Raw genomic sequence first — 17,062 nt, 5'->3', positions numbered from 1 at the left:
TTAAGGTTTTCAATAATAAATTGCAATTTATTGAAAAATATCTATAAGAATCAATGTAAAACCCGGGCTTCCTCTGCTTTCATATTTTACCGCTTGGAGCGCTTCAACTATGTCAGATACAGCTGCTCTCTCTGCACTGCAGTCTGCACTGAGTATATATGCTTCGGTCTTCCATTAGCTCGTTCCAGTTTACTGGAAGCAGTAGCTGGCAACACACTCACTGAACATAAGAAACAGATTTATGTTCAGTTCGAAGCTTATTTACAATAAAAAATAAAACAAATTAAATATGAAATATATTTTAGTTACTGGTGGTGTAATCAGTGGCGTAGGTAAGGGTATAATTGCCAGCTCATTAGGAACGATATTAAAGCATTGTGGTATCCATGTGACGTCTATTAAAATTGATCCATATATTAACATAGATGCCGGTACATTTTCCCCTTACGAACATGGTAAGAACAAATTATTTATAACAGATTTGTATTCTTAATTGAACTTAGAAAACCTCTTCGGCGGTTAATTATGACTGGTTTTCAACCATGTGCGTGAAGCCATTTTGAAGTCAATTTAATTCCTGCTCTCGCGCGCAAAACTTTGTTTTCCGGTATTTGGAAAATCAATGATTTCCTATATAAAGTCTATACTTAAATTTTGATCAATAGATAAATGCAGTAAAAAACAATTCTGAATATACTAATATTTTTTTTTACTTTTTTATATTTTTCTGTATATAATAGTTTATATGTTTATCTAAAACCCGTATCCCGCGTTGTTCTTTTAATACAAAATGGCCGACTTTTTCCGTGCATCTTTATAACGGCGCAACGCCCGTTTCTCAAAACTGCATAATTTACTGATATTTCAATTATTAACTGAAATTAAAAAGCAACATATAAATTTGTAATTTACATCTGCAGTTTCTATTTGAACCTTCGATATTTGAAAAATCTTTAAATTTGGAAAAGATATACGCTTTTAAATTAATAATGTTAATTTTGACCTTTTCTTCATTTTTATTGCAAAAAATTGTTTTTTTTTATGAATATGTAAAAACATGTAGGTTCACACAGAAGGTAATAATATTATAAAGCACTATTGAAAATTTCATAAAGATCGATTGAATAGTTTTTAAATGAGACCTTACGCCAATTTAGAAAAGTACGTATCGAGAAAAAGGGGTTTCAAGTTTCACGGTCCCACTCACTTATACGTACCCGAAGTATTAATAGTATTCGTGCAGCGCGACACCTTTAATGTTATAACTTCTTAGATTTATTGAATTGTACTTTAAAACTTCGGTAAAATAATCTTGAAGTTATACTCTAGCCATTTATGAAAATAAAAAATTATGCGATCTTTTAAGCTTTTACATGTATTTCCCCTCTTAAAGCTGTGTTATAATCAATATACGTTGTATGAAATATAATGGTAAAATTTATCTAAGATATTCATATTAGTAATATAGCATGATAGAAACATTTAATCCATACAATGCTTATATATAAACCATTAATGTAACAATTCAGTATAATTTACTTGTAAATTTCTTTTTATAGGTGAAGTATATGTGCTTGACGATGGGGGAGAAGTAGACTTAGACTTGGGAAATTATGAAAGATTTTTAGATGTTACACTGCACAGAGATAATAATATCACCACTGGTAAAATATATTAGCATGTCATTTCAAAACAGAAACGTGGAGATTACTTAGGAAAAACTATACAAAGTATGAAACACAAAGAATTGATAATATATAGTTTACAATAACTAAAACTCTGGGTGATTAATTAATATCTTCTTTAGTTGTTCCTCATATTACCGATGCTATACAAGAATGGGTTGAAAAAATTGCACAAAATCCGGTAACAGAAGATGGCGAACAGCCTGAGGTAAGTTAACCTCAAGATGAATAATTAATTTTATTAGGATAACAATTAATATTTATGTATATATATTTTTAGGTTTGTATTATTGAATTAGGAGGAACAATAGGAGATAGAGAAGGAGAGCCATTTGTAGAAGCTTTCAGTCAGTTTCAACTTCGTGTGAAAAAGGAGAATTTTTGTTGTGTTCATGTATCTTTAATACCTCAGGTAGCTATTTAAAGTGTATAAGTTATAAAGGAACACCTGTGCTTATAATCAAAAATGGACATTAGTCCAACAAAAATTATAGCTTCAATGTTAATAATGAAAATAATTTGTTTCCAAATCTTATTAACATTAGATATAAAATAAAGTCTACCAAAATAGTCTTAAATACTTGGCCATAGTTATAATGTATGTATGCTAAAGGGGTCATACAAATTTTTTTAGGGAAGTTCATATATTATACTATGGCAGTGGTTGCTAGTATATCCTGCAAATATACATGCAATATGAGCTCTGATATTAAAAAAAAATGTACAATACTATTTTTAGAAGAGCACAAATAAATTTTTTGTTTAGTCAAGATCTACAGGAGAATCAAAAACCAAGCCAGCCCAGGAAAGTGTAAGAAAATTGCGCAGCCTTGGTTTGTCACCTGACCTTATGCTATGTCGTTCAGAAGCACCTATAGGACCTAGCATTAAAGAAAAAATCTCTGCCTTCTGCCGTGTAGCTCCGAAAGAGGTAAAAGTTAACATCTTAATAGATTTGAAGTAATAGAAATATTTTCAAATAAAACATGCTCATGATATGTATTATTAACTTCAGGTCATCACCATTCATGACGTATCATCTATATATCGTGTACCATTATTGATGGAAAATCAAGGAGTCATTGAATTTTTAAACAGTAGATTACAACTAAACATAGGACCGTGCTCTAGTTATTTCATGCGAAAATGGATAGATTTTGCAAACCGTGTCGAACATCTAGAAAAAGAAGTAAACATTGCACTTGTAGGAAAGTATACAAAACTGGAAGATGCATATACTTCAGTTTCAAAAGCTCTTCAGCATGCTTGTATTGAAGCTGGCTACAAGTTAAATCTTAAGGTATATTCCCTATTAAGAATTTTTAATAAATTGATTAGTTTTCTTATATTGTATAATAAACGAAAAAATATTTCAACAGTTTATAGAGTCAATCAATTTGGAGGAAAATACAAAAATTAAAAATTCCGCACTTTATGATGAGGCTTGGCATCACCTTTGTAAAAGCGAGTAAGTATGAAGAATAAGTACGTTAGTAAAGGACCCTGTACAAACTTTATGTGAAATGATTTTCCATGGATTTTGATAAAATTTTGAGAAATTGTTTATTTACAAAAGTACAGTTAAACTAGAGTTTCCATTCTGAAGACCTTCAAAGTAGAAATAATAATGAACTCACGATAAAGTAAATTGTGAGGCGTTCCTGGTGCGAAATGATTTGGTTTTTTAATAATATGATTTATTAATAAAATATTATTAATTACAGCGGGGTGGTGGTACCTGGTGGTTTTGACAAGCGAGGTTTCGAAAGAAAGATAGAAGCTTGCAGATGGTGTCGTTTGAATGACAAACCATTCTTAGGAATTTGCTTGGGTTTGCAAGCAGCAGTAGTAGAATTCGCACGAAACGTGACAGGTTTGGAAAATGCTAATAGTACGGAAATAGATCCAGCCACAGCACATCCGGTCGTCATTGATATGCCTGAGCACAATCAAGGTCAATTGGGAGGTACTATGAGGCTTGGCAAAAAACCTACAAGGTTTACAACTACTAATTCTGTAATGAGTAGGTTTTAATTATTGAGGATTTTTTTTCCTTAAACACATTATTGACAATTACATTATTTATTAAATGATTTTTTCCAGAGCAATTGTATGGTAATAAAGACTATAATTGAAGAAAGACATCGACATAGGTACGAGGTCAATCCAATTTACATTAAGGACCTCGAAGTAGCTGGATTAAAACTCATAGGTAAATTCTTTTAAAATTTATTGTTGTAAGGAGAAAAGCGTAATTTATTTGAGATTTGTTTTTATAAAAGGTCAGGACGATGAGAAGCTTCGAATGGAAATAGTGGAGTTAGAAGGACATAGTTATTATGTTGCTACACAATTTCATCCAGAATACTTATCTAGGCCTTTAAGACCGTCCCCGCCTTTCTTAGGTTTAATTTTAGCTAGCGTTGGAAGATTAAAGCAATACCTTGCTTCGGGTTGCAGACTTTTGCCCAGACAGCTTAATGAAAATGATTCAGGTAATTTAAACATTTACTTACAATTATAATAGATGAAATTTTAACTTTTTTAAAATGAAACATTTTTATGTTATCATGGAATTATTTGAAGGCATGACGAGGCCGCAAACAGCCGATGGTAGTAGCAGGAGCGGTATTACTATGTCTGGTGGAACCAATGGCTGTATTCAGCGGACCCAACAGTTGAGTGTGCGATCATTGATTCTCTCATCTAATTGGCCTCGAGCGAAACTGTGACCAATCAAATGATAGAATCACTGATGCTATAATAAAAATTCTACGTAATTAATAACGTATTAATCGGAGTACTTAATAATTCTATTTAATCTGTAAGATAATTTTATATAATACGCCCCTTTATATTTTTATTAGTTTTAAAAAATACAATAATAAAACATCAGCTATTTTATTATGTTAAACAGAAAAGTATTGTAAATTAAATAAAATATAACGCATCAGGAGAAAAAATATTACAAACTGTTTTATGTTTTACATTAACGGAAATCCATATTTTGACATTAGAGAGCGAAAGACTATTTAGCAAATTATGACTGTATTTTCTTACGTATTTTGATGTTATTCAATGATTGCAGTAACGTTAGAACTTTATCTCGAGCAGTACGATGGAAAATACTCCAATGTATGCGTGGGTATTTAAAATATTAATGTATATGTTTGAACAGTTATTTTTTGTTTTCTCCTAAAATTTCCAACATATTTGCCGGTATGAGCTTCTGGTGATTCTAAAACTATCCAATAACATTAAAATTCGTAAAAAACGTCACCATAAATTGTCAGATTAATTCGCTCTTTAATGTTGATAGACGAATTGCGATTAACTAGTAAGCTATATACTGATCAGGTGGAAAAATGACATTGTGAATTTGTTCTTTATTTGTTAGGCTACAATCATTTTAAATAAAACAAATATAAAGGTAAACATTTCTTCAGAAAGCAAGTTTATAATGGTGACAGAAAAAATTTAACATAAGCATTAAAAAATTAAATTTTTATATACTGTTTAAAAATATTTACAACTTTAAATCTGATTTTTTTTTATTTGATAGCCGCTATATTTTATGCACTTTTTAATGTTAACTTATACAATGCATAAAGACAAATACTGAAAAATGTATAATGTAAGGAAGTGTTTCTAAATAAAGTAGATCCTAATTATAACCCATGTTTAATGATGCTTCTACACCGTTTTGTACTAAATATTTTGTAAAGAAAAATAGTGTATAATTTCACACCTACCAAGGATAATATCTAACTTTAAAGCTAAAGCTTTTCTGTACATATTTATTTTGTAATGAAGTCTAGTTAGATACAACATTTAGAATCACACTCTAATTGTAAAAAGTAAAAATAATATTTTTCATATAAAAATGGCATATATACAATTTTAATCGGTAAATAATTTTGTATACATTTAGTAGTAGCACTAAATCGTAGTTTTATTAAATTACTGTAAGGTTACTTTAAATTAAAGAAAAGTCAATAATCTGTATAATGTGATAAACAAATAAAGATAAAATAAACATAAAAGAAAGTAAATAAATTGCAAAATGCACTTTGGACGGTAAACGTTACAACTAATACTGTGTAATAAATCAGAGTAAAAAGAAAAAAGAAAATAAAACAATTCTAATCGGAGCGGACGTACTACAACTACATTAAAATGTTCACATTATTTTATATCTATATAAAATAAGGAAGAATACGACTTTCATGTATTACGCTTAGAATTTTAATTACATATAAGCACATGAATAAATCGTTCGTGATGTTTTGGTTTTCTTGGCACGATGTTTATTTTATTATACTCAAATTAATCATATAGAGAACCAAATAAGAATAATTGAATGGTATTTACGCTAATATAATTCTCAGCAATCATATAAATTATAAATTTAAAAAATAGGAAGTACGTCCAGCAATACTATAAAATTATATATATATATTATTGTACTATTCAATTTCTGATCGCTTGAAATTGTACTTTATACAGGGACGTCCGTCACTTAGTTCTCTGAAGCATATAGATGCAAGAAGACGTATATCTCCATATTTATAAGAGATTTTAAATTTGTGAATAAGACGTTTTCAAAAACTTTTTATTTGCATTCAGAAAGAATTTATGCAAAATTGTGTTTTTTTTCATTTTTGCGGAGATAAAAGTAAAAGTTTCCTTACGCGAATGCTTAGAATTTTAAGTGCGGAGTCTTATAACGTGAACCTTATTATCCTTTATCGAATCTTCAAATATCATGCTCTACTTATGAACGAATAATATGTAATTGTGATAACGTGCCTGAGCTTAATAATATGTAGAAATTACAATTCGTTATTATTACATCATATAATTTTTTACAAATCATTGTAAATCGTATGTAAAATAGAAAATGAGATTCCCCTGCCGAAATACGCTACATTTACTTTAGATATTATTCGATTCGATACCTTTTTACGCACTAATTAATTTTGTGCATTTATGAGACTTTAGAAATCTAAATTTATGCTATATATAAAAAGTAAAATTAATTGAAGTTGCAATTTGAAATTATATGCATTTTAAGTCTCCTTGAATAAACACATTTCGTTGGCAGAGGCTTTGGTAGTTTAAAGAGGCACTGAGCATTCAGCAAGGCATTATTTTAGAGATGCTCTTGTGAAGAGACTTATTTATTTATTTTTTGTTTAATTAGAAACCTCATATAATTCTTCGTTTCTCTTCAATTTCCATCTTTTACTTCCTCATTCGTCGCACTAATACTTTACTAGACGTGGAAACTACGTATTCAGAAATATCTTAAATTCATTCAAGCACTTTAGTTTTTAGGTATAATGCGATTCGAAGCTCATAGTTATATTTTGGGAAATAATATCAAAACCAACATCTAGTTTCGATTCTGAAATGGGGACATATCGAAAGTAACTGCTAATTAAACTGCTTAACGAGAGATCTAGTTTTGGATATGCCCCGAACGAATGATTAAAAATGTCTAATTTTGAAGAGTTAGAGGAATACTCCAAAATAATGATAGAAGAACTGTCTATAATAGATGTTATACGTGTAACCATAACAAATTGTAGTTAATATGGTTTATTTGCGAAAATATAACTTCCTTTCTGGTGCTTTCATGCATTTCTTAAACTTTGCATAACACCCAAGCTTTTGTCTGCTGCGCGAAATCCTTTAAGCGATTTAATAAAACTGTTTGTCTGACAATTCAAAAATATATTTGTTATTATTCTCTAAACCTTTACGAATATCGATTAAGATGCTTTAATTAAAAAGTCAGTACTTGTTTCATTGATAATGATAGACTCGCTTGGAAACTAATAACGCAGAAGTTTTGTTTTATTTAGATGAACCATTCTTTCTTCTTTTGAACTTGATGACCTGTTGCGGAATGAACTACTGCAGAATCAGGATCAAGTGCTATTTCAGCGCCTTTGTCTTCTTGTGTAAGATACTCGCCTTTATGCCTAGACATGTATCTACCAATGAGCACGGCCATTATAATTAATGCTATTAAGATGACCGCGAGGACGCTACCTAAAACAGCTGTGTCGGTTTCGTTGTAAGCTGCTCTAACTTTATCCTCATCGACCAACGGTGGTGGACGAGTCTCTATAATTGGTGGAGGATGAGTGATTGGTTCCACGCCGCAAAAGTCCTCCGTTAACGGTGCACCAATGGATCGAACATTAATGGGTCCATTTTCTTGAAACAATAGCTTCAACGGATATATATCATCGAATTCCACTCGAGATACACACCCAGTGAAACCTTCCGTCATACTTTCATTTTTACCAATGTACATATACTGAATGTTATTGAACTGCGCATCGGCGGACGCTTTAATATTAAAATGGAATTCTTTTGGCTCGTAATTGTCAACTTGCAGAACAAGAGTGGCTCCAGAATTTTTTCTGCCTATTCTGACATCATGATACTGACCAAGACCAAAATGTTTAGAGGGGAATATTACTTCTTGTCGTTCGAATCCAAAATCGAACACTATACGTAGATGACCACTGTTCGATACCATAATAGTCATATACTCGCCAGAGATATTTGAAAATAGACCCAACAAAAATCCTTTAGGATTAGTAGTCGTGAAACCAACACGAATTTTTTCGGCAATTGTCGAACGCCAACTTCCCATGAAGTCATATTTCACCATAGAGCTTGGACGCATATTAACACCAATTTCTGAAAAGACATAATACGTTATTTGCAAAAATGTATGATATTCTTTTCTTTTAATTTTTTTAATAAAACTAACCATCGGCACAAATTGGCCCCTTGAATGCTGTCCACCGACAATCACATGAGTATCCATCATATCTTTCATGGCAAGTTCCATTGTTAAGACAAGGGTTGCTCTCGCATCTACCGATACAACCTTCGCTAATTCCATATAATCCACGCCTAGCGTGACTCCTTAAGTCTTGAAGTTGTCCGTTTAAGAGTAAAGCCCTGATGCATCCAACGTAACCATCTCTAAAGTCCACTGTAGCACCCACAACAAGTTCAGAAGTAAGATGTAGGGCACGCACAGGTCCTGGTGGTTCACGAACTTCATTTTTCAAGGCTCCATCAATCACTATTCTAGCTTCTTTGCGATTCCTTTCCACAGACACGGAATGCCAACGATTATCCGCTAATTTGTAGGAAGTTTGGACTGTAACAGCCAGTGGACCACCCCCTGCCTGATATTGGAACTGAATTTGATTTCCGCTATTAATTGAAACTTTAATATAATCGGTTGGTCCTTTGCTATGAATGATTACAGCATTTTCAATCGTTGTTCGAAACTCAAAGTAAATATCTCCACTGTGACCGATATCAAATGTTGGCAAATTGATGGTAGCGTCACTAACTCGCATAGTAACAACATTGTTGAAAAGATCTGAAACAAAAATTGATTAATGATTTTTTTAATCAGGAAAACTATAAACTTTTATCTAAAATATAATCTAACTTCAACATCTATCAAGAATTTTAGATAATGTAGAATTTTAAATTAATATTTTTCTAGATATTCACATTAAGACATTGAATATAAGAATAAATTACACGATGAGTACTTATGGAGATGATAAACAATAGTTATACATGGATAAACTACCAATCAATTATTGTGATCAATGCTAAGCGATTAGTATTATGTTGTCATACCTGTTGTTGCCATTGTAGGCAACGAAACAAGTTTGAATCCTTAACGAAATAAACATAAAAAGACATGTTAAAATATATAGACGTTTGCCAATGTTAAATCTTAATAGATTAATAACTATTAACCCTTTGCACCCTGCTGTCCTCTCTGAAGGGACATATTGCTCTCTGTATGATAACAGCAATGTGTAAAGGGTTATATACGCAATGAGTGCACAAAGTAATGATGACGAAACTACTTTATGTACTCTTATCATACTAAATTTTACCTACTTGCATTAAATTTATAAAAGAATGAATTTATTTTGAAAATAATTAAAACTGAATTATCTAATAATTTATATGACCTCTAAAATAATTAGTAATGCATTTTTTTTTTATTGAAAATGCATATTGTTAAGGTTATAAATTATTTAACTATATTACAGGAGTATGAATGAAATTTCAGTAAACAAGAAATCAGAGTTCTAAAAAAAAAGAATTTCTATTTTGTTGTTTATTTTTAAAGTAATGTAAAAAATAAAATTGTAAGAATTCAAGTTTATATATAGGTTTTAAAAAAATATTATCACAAAAAAAAAGCACAAAACAACTTAATGTTTGGTTGATCACCTTATTCTCTTGTAAATGTTAAAGAAAAAGATAAATAGTAAGACTAATGGGAACCACAGAATAAAATTACATTTGCGGTATTGAATTGTTTAAAAATCTTGCATTTTATACATGCAAATCAATGAAAATGTGCATTTTTGAAGGAAAATAGAGAAAAACAATTTCTTTAGCTCACCATCGCCTTCACAGATGAGTGGTCCAAGCGTATATCGGCCTTCTTTTTCATCCAAAGGAGTTCCAGTATCACCGAATCGCAGCTGTTTTACAGGTAAATGCTCCTTTTCGGTAATATCACCGCCGTCTTCTAGCCAACCCTCTAATCCAGCATCACAGTTACACCATTTAGTTGGTTCAGCACAATTACCTAAAATGCCACACTCGCATTTACGCGAACCAGGTAAAGAACCACCCCAGTAATCCATTTTTTGATTATGTCTGCTAACCCACCAGGAATTTGGTCTGAAGTAATCACCTTGCGGTACTAAAAATGATAAAATAATTAATTTGACATTCGTTTCATTTCCAAAGAATCGTATAATATCGTTTACTAATTTTACCTGGCGAGTTAAACAATTTGGAATGTTTACAGGCATAATTAATACGTTGAGTGCAGGTAAGTGAACGATTTAATAAAGCTTCTATTTGATCGAAGTCAGCGTCATAATTGATGTCCTGTACAAAACTGCCCGCCTCTTCAAACCCATCAACAGGTGTTGGAAGTTCATTACTATGACGTAACACTGTCATTACACGACCGTCGGCGAAAAATTCACAAGTCACAGGGAATGGCTTCAAAGGACCACTCCCGTCAACATCGATTTTAACTTCTGCTCTTTGATTCACAGAGTTAATATTTTTGTAGGCCTCACATGAAAGAGGATTCAAAGCTGTGATGTAAAAAGGCACATAACAAATTAATATAATTGATTAAACGTTTGCATGTTATATATATAAATTTTATAGAATAGTTGCATATAATATATTATATACTCACAAGTGTGACACACGGCTCCAGCATATCCAGTATTTGCACAGTCGCAGAAGAATTCATCGGAGTTTTGACGGCAAATCCCACTGTGTTTGCAAGGATTGGGATTGCAACGATCTATCATTTGGCAAGCATCGAAAACTACTTCATTTTTGCAGCAGTATTCTTCTTCTTTCCAATCGGTAGGCAGCTTGTAATTCCCGTCAATGCTTATCATCCTCATGCAGCCAACAAATCCCTTATTACTTCCCAATCCAGCCATACCTCCTATTAAATAGGTTGCTCCAGTAGTCATCTCTAATAGCCGTTTGGTTCTCATCAGTCTTCCGTCGACATTAAGAATTAAAGTATTTTTGGCAACTGTTAAAATTACTTGATGCCATTTTCCATCGTTAAACTTATCGTCAAAATTATCTAGCACCGTTCTGGGATTCTCTTTAGTTTGAATTTCTACCTTTAATTTGCTTTCTTCCAAGAAAAGCTAGGAATAATTTATATTCAATTAATCATTTGAAGATACGAAACTATGTAAATCATAAATAAAAATATATAATTACTTTAACGTGTCCGGGAGAAGTGAATTGATGGTAAAGAATCATTCCATAATCTTCGTAGCTTCTAAATGATAACGATACATTGAGCGAATTAACACCTTCGTATCCTTTTAACCTTGCGTACGATCCGGGCGTCAAGAATGTGATAGGAATTACAGGTGGTTCGGGACAGCTAAATGTTGTATGTACTTTATGATACTTTAAGTTTTCTCCAGTGTATTCCAATTCTTTTAATTCGCGAATAATGCTGGTTGTATTCAAATAGAAATTCTCTATGCACCCAGTGAAATTTTGATTTACTACTAAACCATCTTGTTTATTCGGAACGCCTCCTATGTAGAACTGGAAAGTATTGAATTATAAAATTTGTTAAGGCGAGAATATCTTTTAAACATCTGAAATATTATCCAATATATTCTATGAAACTTACAGCTCGATTGAGATCCAGTCGATGGAATTCACCCTTGATTCTTCCCTTGATCAATACTCTATCTACAGAGAAAGAAATGTTCTTTCTATTTCGCGACATCACAACATCGTGCCACATATTATCGTCTAACAGGCTTCCAACTGATAGGCTGGTCATGACACCAGAACCAAGATCGATGTTCAACAACATCCGGTTATCCCGCAATTGCAGTGCTATGAAATCGCCTTGCGTTCCACGAGAATACATCACAACACCATCAGCATTATTGGTTTTGAATCTAAATCGTATCAAATGACGGTCTGTCTCAATTGGCTCCCTCAGAAGGTCCATTTTCACCAATGATGATCCGTTGAAGGCCAAAACGTCGGATTCTGTTATGAAAAAGAAAAATTTCATTAAATTTTAGGAGCATTACTTATATCAAATAAAATAAATCCAATGCCTCAATATTTATTTAATTTAAATTTCCTTACCATAGTCACATCCATATAGTTCTATCCTCAATGATATCCTATCACGCCATCGAGTTGGATTGACTCTAATCCATTGTGCAATAATAGGTACTTCAAACTTATTGAGCTTTATATGATCCCCATTGTAATTTCCTTTGAACATCTATAGTCAAACATATTACTTAATAATTGTATTTTCGTATAAAACATTAATCCAATAATCGTTGCCCAATTAATTTTGCTCGTTAAAAATTACATTATTTAACGCCCATGTGCGATGTGCATTGGTTACAGACTTATTACACATGCGTTTTAACGATAAAAAATGAATTGTTAGTATTTATTTATTAGTTATAAAATTGAAGCGTTTCATTAATCAAGGCATAATAATGTGATTGATGAAAATAAATCTTTGCCAGAAAGAAATTAGTCACGAACAATTGCTGAGCCTAACAAAACCGAGTATGCACAAGATTATTACTATGAAATGATTCAAATTTGTCTTACTCATATATAATATTTTTTCTGTAAATTCGAATCTGTAAAAACTCTTAATACGTCTTTTAGATTGCTAGTTTCATATCAAATTAGAGCACAATTAGTCTTGTCTGCCTACTTAAAACGATTTTAAAATTGCTCATAAATAAGATTTGACACTGACAATTTGTTTCTAAGTGGAATACCTCATCTACACCATCTTGGCTTTCATAACTGTTCCAGGCTTGACCATCGTCCGAATATTGGACTATATACTCGGTGACATATTCATTAGTGTTCGCGCGGCCTCGCGTTGCAATGCTGCGGATCTCATGTCTGGCTCCCAGCTCCACAGTAATGTGCTGATCGTAACTGCTAAGCTCTGGCGTCCACGCGGAATCCCCTGCAAAGCCCAGCAGCCCATGTCCGTGTTTAAGAGAGAGAAGTGAAAGCAAAAGCACGTACAAAGAATATGTGATGCTTAATTGACCAATGATTCACACTGATTAAGATAATTCTTTAACTCGATTATATATATGTTTAATTAAAAAAAAAAATAATAATAATAATAATAATAAAAATATGCTTTGCTGCATTGTTTAGTAGGCAAACAAATCTTATATTAGGTAATGTAAAAATAAAAAATAAATAATGATTAGAGCACTATTAATAAAACAAAAATCAAGATATCGTATACTATATATGTTAACTTTAAAATCTACATAGTATTAGTATTATTTAAGTATTGATTTGAAGGAACCTGTGCTACTTGTATTTCAATATTAATAATAAAAGATATTTCATTTAAACTTTTAAGCCAATCAATGAGTAATATCTAATTTAAAAACATATACTATTTCTTACCTCCCTTTAATTTCTGTTTCTTAATTATTTCTTATAAATACAAATGAATTTCATTGTAATATATGGAATAAATGATAATAAAAATTTTGTATATATAGAATAGGTAAAGAGGATAGGTAAAATTTTAATTGAAGGTTTTTCAACTACCAAAGCCTCTTACATCTACAGCTGTGTCAAAGTTTTACATGCATTTATTATAAGCGGGTTATATGCAGACTTGTTAAAAGGTGACGTGCATAGTGAACTTATTAAAAAGTGCATCAATGTCAAAGATTCCTCGAAAAGGTCAAAATACCTACCTTGGTATTACCATCTTCTTCTTTGAAGTCCACATAATCGAGTCCATTTGTACCATAGCTGATACCAAATTCCATAACATACTCATCTCGATGCGCTCGACCTTGGGTTGCGATTGCCGTAATGTTCATTACTTGGCCCAGGTCGACTATCAAGTACTGATCAAAGTCTGAGCTGCTAGCTGTCCATGCGTTTCCGCCTATGCCACAACATATACATGCATGCAACTCAACATTTAAATTGCGCTTGTATGTATACAAATAAAATGTTTCGCTATACTGAAGCATTCAATCTATGGCTCTAATGTTAGAATTTATTGAAAAATTAATCTAGCATAAATTCTGAGAATAAAAATACAATCTCTAAAAAATTGGGTAATACATAGTAGCAAATGTATGTATCGAGCCTTGCATACAGAAGCAATGAAAATCTAAAAATGTATTTTTCCTTGTTTTACTATGATTGTTAGCTCTTTTTTTATATCAATATAATTTAATGTATTTTTAGATATTAATTTTATATTTGAGTGTATGCCATTGCTTATTGATGAGATTAGAATTAGTTGTGTTGCTAAGGTATCCATACGAATCAATAAACCTTATACAACAGGAAATAGTTTACTAGGGTAAAGGATAGGGTTTCTAAGCATGCAAAGAAGTTTTTCTTTTACAAGGGCATAAAAGTATTACTAGAATATGCTATTAAAAATTTATTGGTCCACTGACTTTAAATATACACTTCTATAATTACAAAATATTTATAAAGACTGAAAGCTAGGGTTCTTCATGTTTTAAATAATATTTGTCTGAATATTGTGTATCTTCTGGAATAAGCGAAATGGCATTAGCCATTAATCTTTGGAAATCAATTTTTGTAAACACTGTACTTTCTTTTCTATTTAAAAGGGTTTCATTTGTCAAAGATACAGCTACGCAATGTTCTGAATCTAATAATGACTCTTCAAATATCCAATCCCGTCTTTTTCCATTAGCATAGAGAACGGAATCAGTCACCACTGTCTTCTCATTAAGAGCTGATTTAGTTTTAAAGCTAATAGCTCTTAGATCTGTGGTAATTCCAATTCCAATTGCTTTGACATAGCTTTCCTTTAGAGCCCAATGCCGACAAAACATCATTGTTTGTTCCCTTTCTGTCTTACCAAAATTTTTTATTTCATTCCATTCATAAGTTGAAAAATTTCTATTCATTATTCTAAAGAATTCAGATAATTCCCTTCCCCCTTTATATTCTAGTTTCATTATATCCACACCTAATTTAATATCTATAACCTCTCCTACCAAGACTGTATAATTACCTTGGTGAGAAACATTAAAACTAATTTTTACATTATCATTTTTTAAAATAGGCTTTCCTTTTTCATCCCTTTCAATTAAAATTTCACTGTATGGAATATTGCCATACTCGTTGACAAACTTTCTTATCATTAATCTACCTATGAGAGAAGCTCTAACATCTTTTTTAAATACAAATCTGCTCAATCTTTCTTTTTCCTCAGGCTGAATACAAGACACTGCATGTGTAAAGTCTGCATGACTTGGCTCCCACTGTTTCCAGTTAAATGCCCATCGTATACTTGTTTCATACATTTTTAGCTTAGTAATAAGTCTGGTCATTTAATCAATTGGAGCATCTAATAATAATAACTTATCTTTGCCACTCAGTTCTAAAAGTCAGGCTACACTTTAGCATCCACCTGAAGCAAAATGATAGCCTGCTTTATTGGTTGAATAGAATATAATTGTATATTTAAAGTAATCATAAAAAAACGTTTGCATTATTAGATTTTCTTTTCTTAGTCAGTGGACTTTTGATAAATTGAATCTCTTCAAATATGTGGGTTTATATATTAGTACAATGACTCATTCAATTCAATTGGATATGTCCCAGATATACTTAAATTATATAGCTTACAAAATTATAATAAAAATCTGTAGAAAAGATTCTGTTTACTGTATTTATAAAGCTGTACATAAGTGGGTCAAGCATCATACAAAGTGCGGTAGAAGTACTTATATAAACTACATAGACAGCAAGGCAGAAAAAATAAGAAGGTACAGAAAGCAACAACTTCTAGACTTTTCAGAAGAAAAGTAAATAGTTTGCCCTTTGCAGAAAAATCGACAATACAATAAAAACAATATAGGAAATATAAATTTGTCTCTTACCCAATAGTCGAGCATTTTCAGGTCCTCGTTCTGACAAAGATGTCGTTGCTGACAATTGAGCTCTATCTAATAGTGGTATGTTACATTCATAATCATCTGCAAGAAGAATATAATTGATAACAAACAATCTATTGTACGAATTTAATGTTATAAGGTTAATTACGTCTATTAAAAATATTTAAACAGGCAGTCTATAAGACTTTTAATTATCACCATTTACCAAAAATTTACATAAATGTTATAAATGAGTTAGGCTTCTTAATAAAATTGGGCGTTTTCCTGAGATATGAGTAACATTAAGTATGATATAAAATCCGTATACGCCATATTACTCTAAAGTGGGCTTGGTCATGTATGCAATCATGTTGTAAGAATGCAGTATAAATATTCTAACAATATTGGAAGTTAAACGCGCTTTACTTACAGGCACTGGTGAAAAGATTGGGCGCTAGAACGAGCGCTAACAGAAAATATCTGTAAACACTCATCGTATCATTGCTCTTTAAAAAATATACAACTCTACAATAATAGGTCAAAATCGGCCCTCGGTAAACGGTGAACTGCGGTAAACTGCTCACACACAAACAAAATGTGCAGGAGGAGGAGGGTGACCAGAGACCAGTCACCAGAGTAGCAGACTAGCAGCGTTGCCAAGCGTAGACGATCAATCAGGTATAAGAAGAGGTTAGCACTTTAGTAGCCACTTACTATACAGCAGTACAAATCACAAGAGTGATATCAGTGAAAAGGACCCAACCTGTGTCTACAGTCGGTAAGAAAATTTCCGCAATGATCGAATAACGTTAAAAAATATTATTTCGCCGCCACCGCCAG

General features: G+C 31.8%; 2 protein-coding genes across 6 annotated transcripts; one reads left to right on the top strand and one right to left on the bottom strand.

Annotated features, from left to right (window-relative positions):
- Positions 1-5: 5 nt before the first annotated feature.
- LOC136773026 (CTP synthase 1-like) lies at positions 6-4,417 on the top strand. Its single transcript, XM_066726348.1, is given in 12 exon segments — positions 6-455; positions 1,560-1,730; positions 1,808-1,893; positions 1,966-2,097; positions 2,452-2,616; positions 2,701-2,985; positions 3,065-3,153; positions 3,410-3,708; positions 3,789-3,814; positions 3,816-3,897; positions 3,968-4,180; positions 4,272-4,417. Coding segments are annotated over 12 exon segments (1,860 nt in total). The 5' UTR covers positions 6-289.
- Positions 4,418-7,542: 3,125 nt separating this feature from the next.
- Nrx-IV (neurexin-4) lies at positions 7,543-16,923 on the bottom strand. 5 transcript variants are annotated; one of them, XM_066726344.1, is made up of 12 exons: positions 16,653-16,923; positions 16,229-16,324; positions 13,088-13,284; positions 12,426-12,567; positions 11,953-12,323; positions 11,526-11,864; positions 10,975-11,449; positions 10,538-10,867; positions 10,156-10,461; positions 9,372-9,410; positions 8,476-9,102; positions 7,543-8,402 (listed from the first exon to the last, which is right to left on the bottom strand). In XM_066726344.1, exons 1-12 carry the CDS (start codon positions 16,714-16,716, stop codon positions 7,549-7,551), a joined length of 3,840 nt encoding a protein of 1,279 aa, XP_066582441.1. In that variant the 5' UTR covers positions 16,717-16,923; the 3' UTR covers positions 7,543-7,548. The 5 variants fall into 5 exon arrangements, with proteins under 5 accessions (XP_066582441.1, XP_066582440.1, XP_066582443.1 ...); XM_066726343.1 differs by lacking the exon at positions 13,088-13,284 and adding an exon at positions 14,045-14,241 and having other exon boundaries at positions 16,653-16,922; XM_066726346.1 differs by lacking the exon at positions 9,372-9,410 and having other exon boundaries at positions 16,653-16,920.
- Positions 16,924-17,062: the final 139 nt, after the last annotated feature.

Source organism: Prorops nasuta, unplaced genomic scaffold (genome assembly GCF_024137725.1).
Source record: "Prorops nasuta isolate Cenicafe-Biocafe unplaced genomic scaffold, Cenicafe_Pnas_1.2 PNAS00004, whole genome shotgun sequence".
NCBI lineage: Eukaryota > Metazoa > Arthropoda > Insecta > Hymenoptera > Bethylidae > Prorops > Prorops nasuta.
The sequence above is the reverse complement of the archived record's forward strand: the minus strand, read 5'-3'. Positions and strand labels throughout refer to the sequence as shown.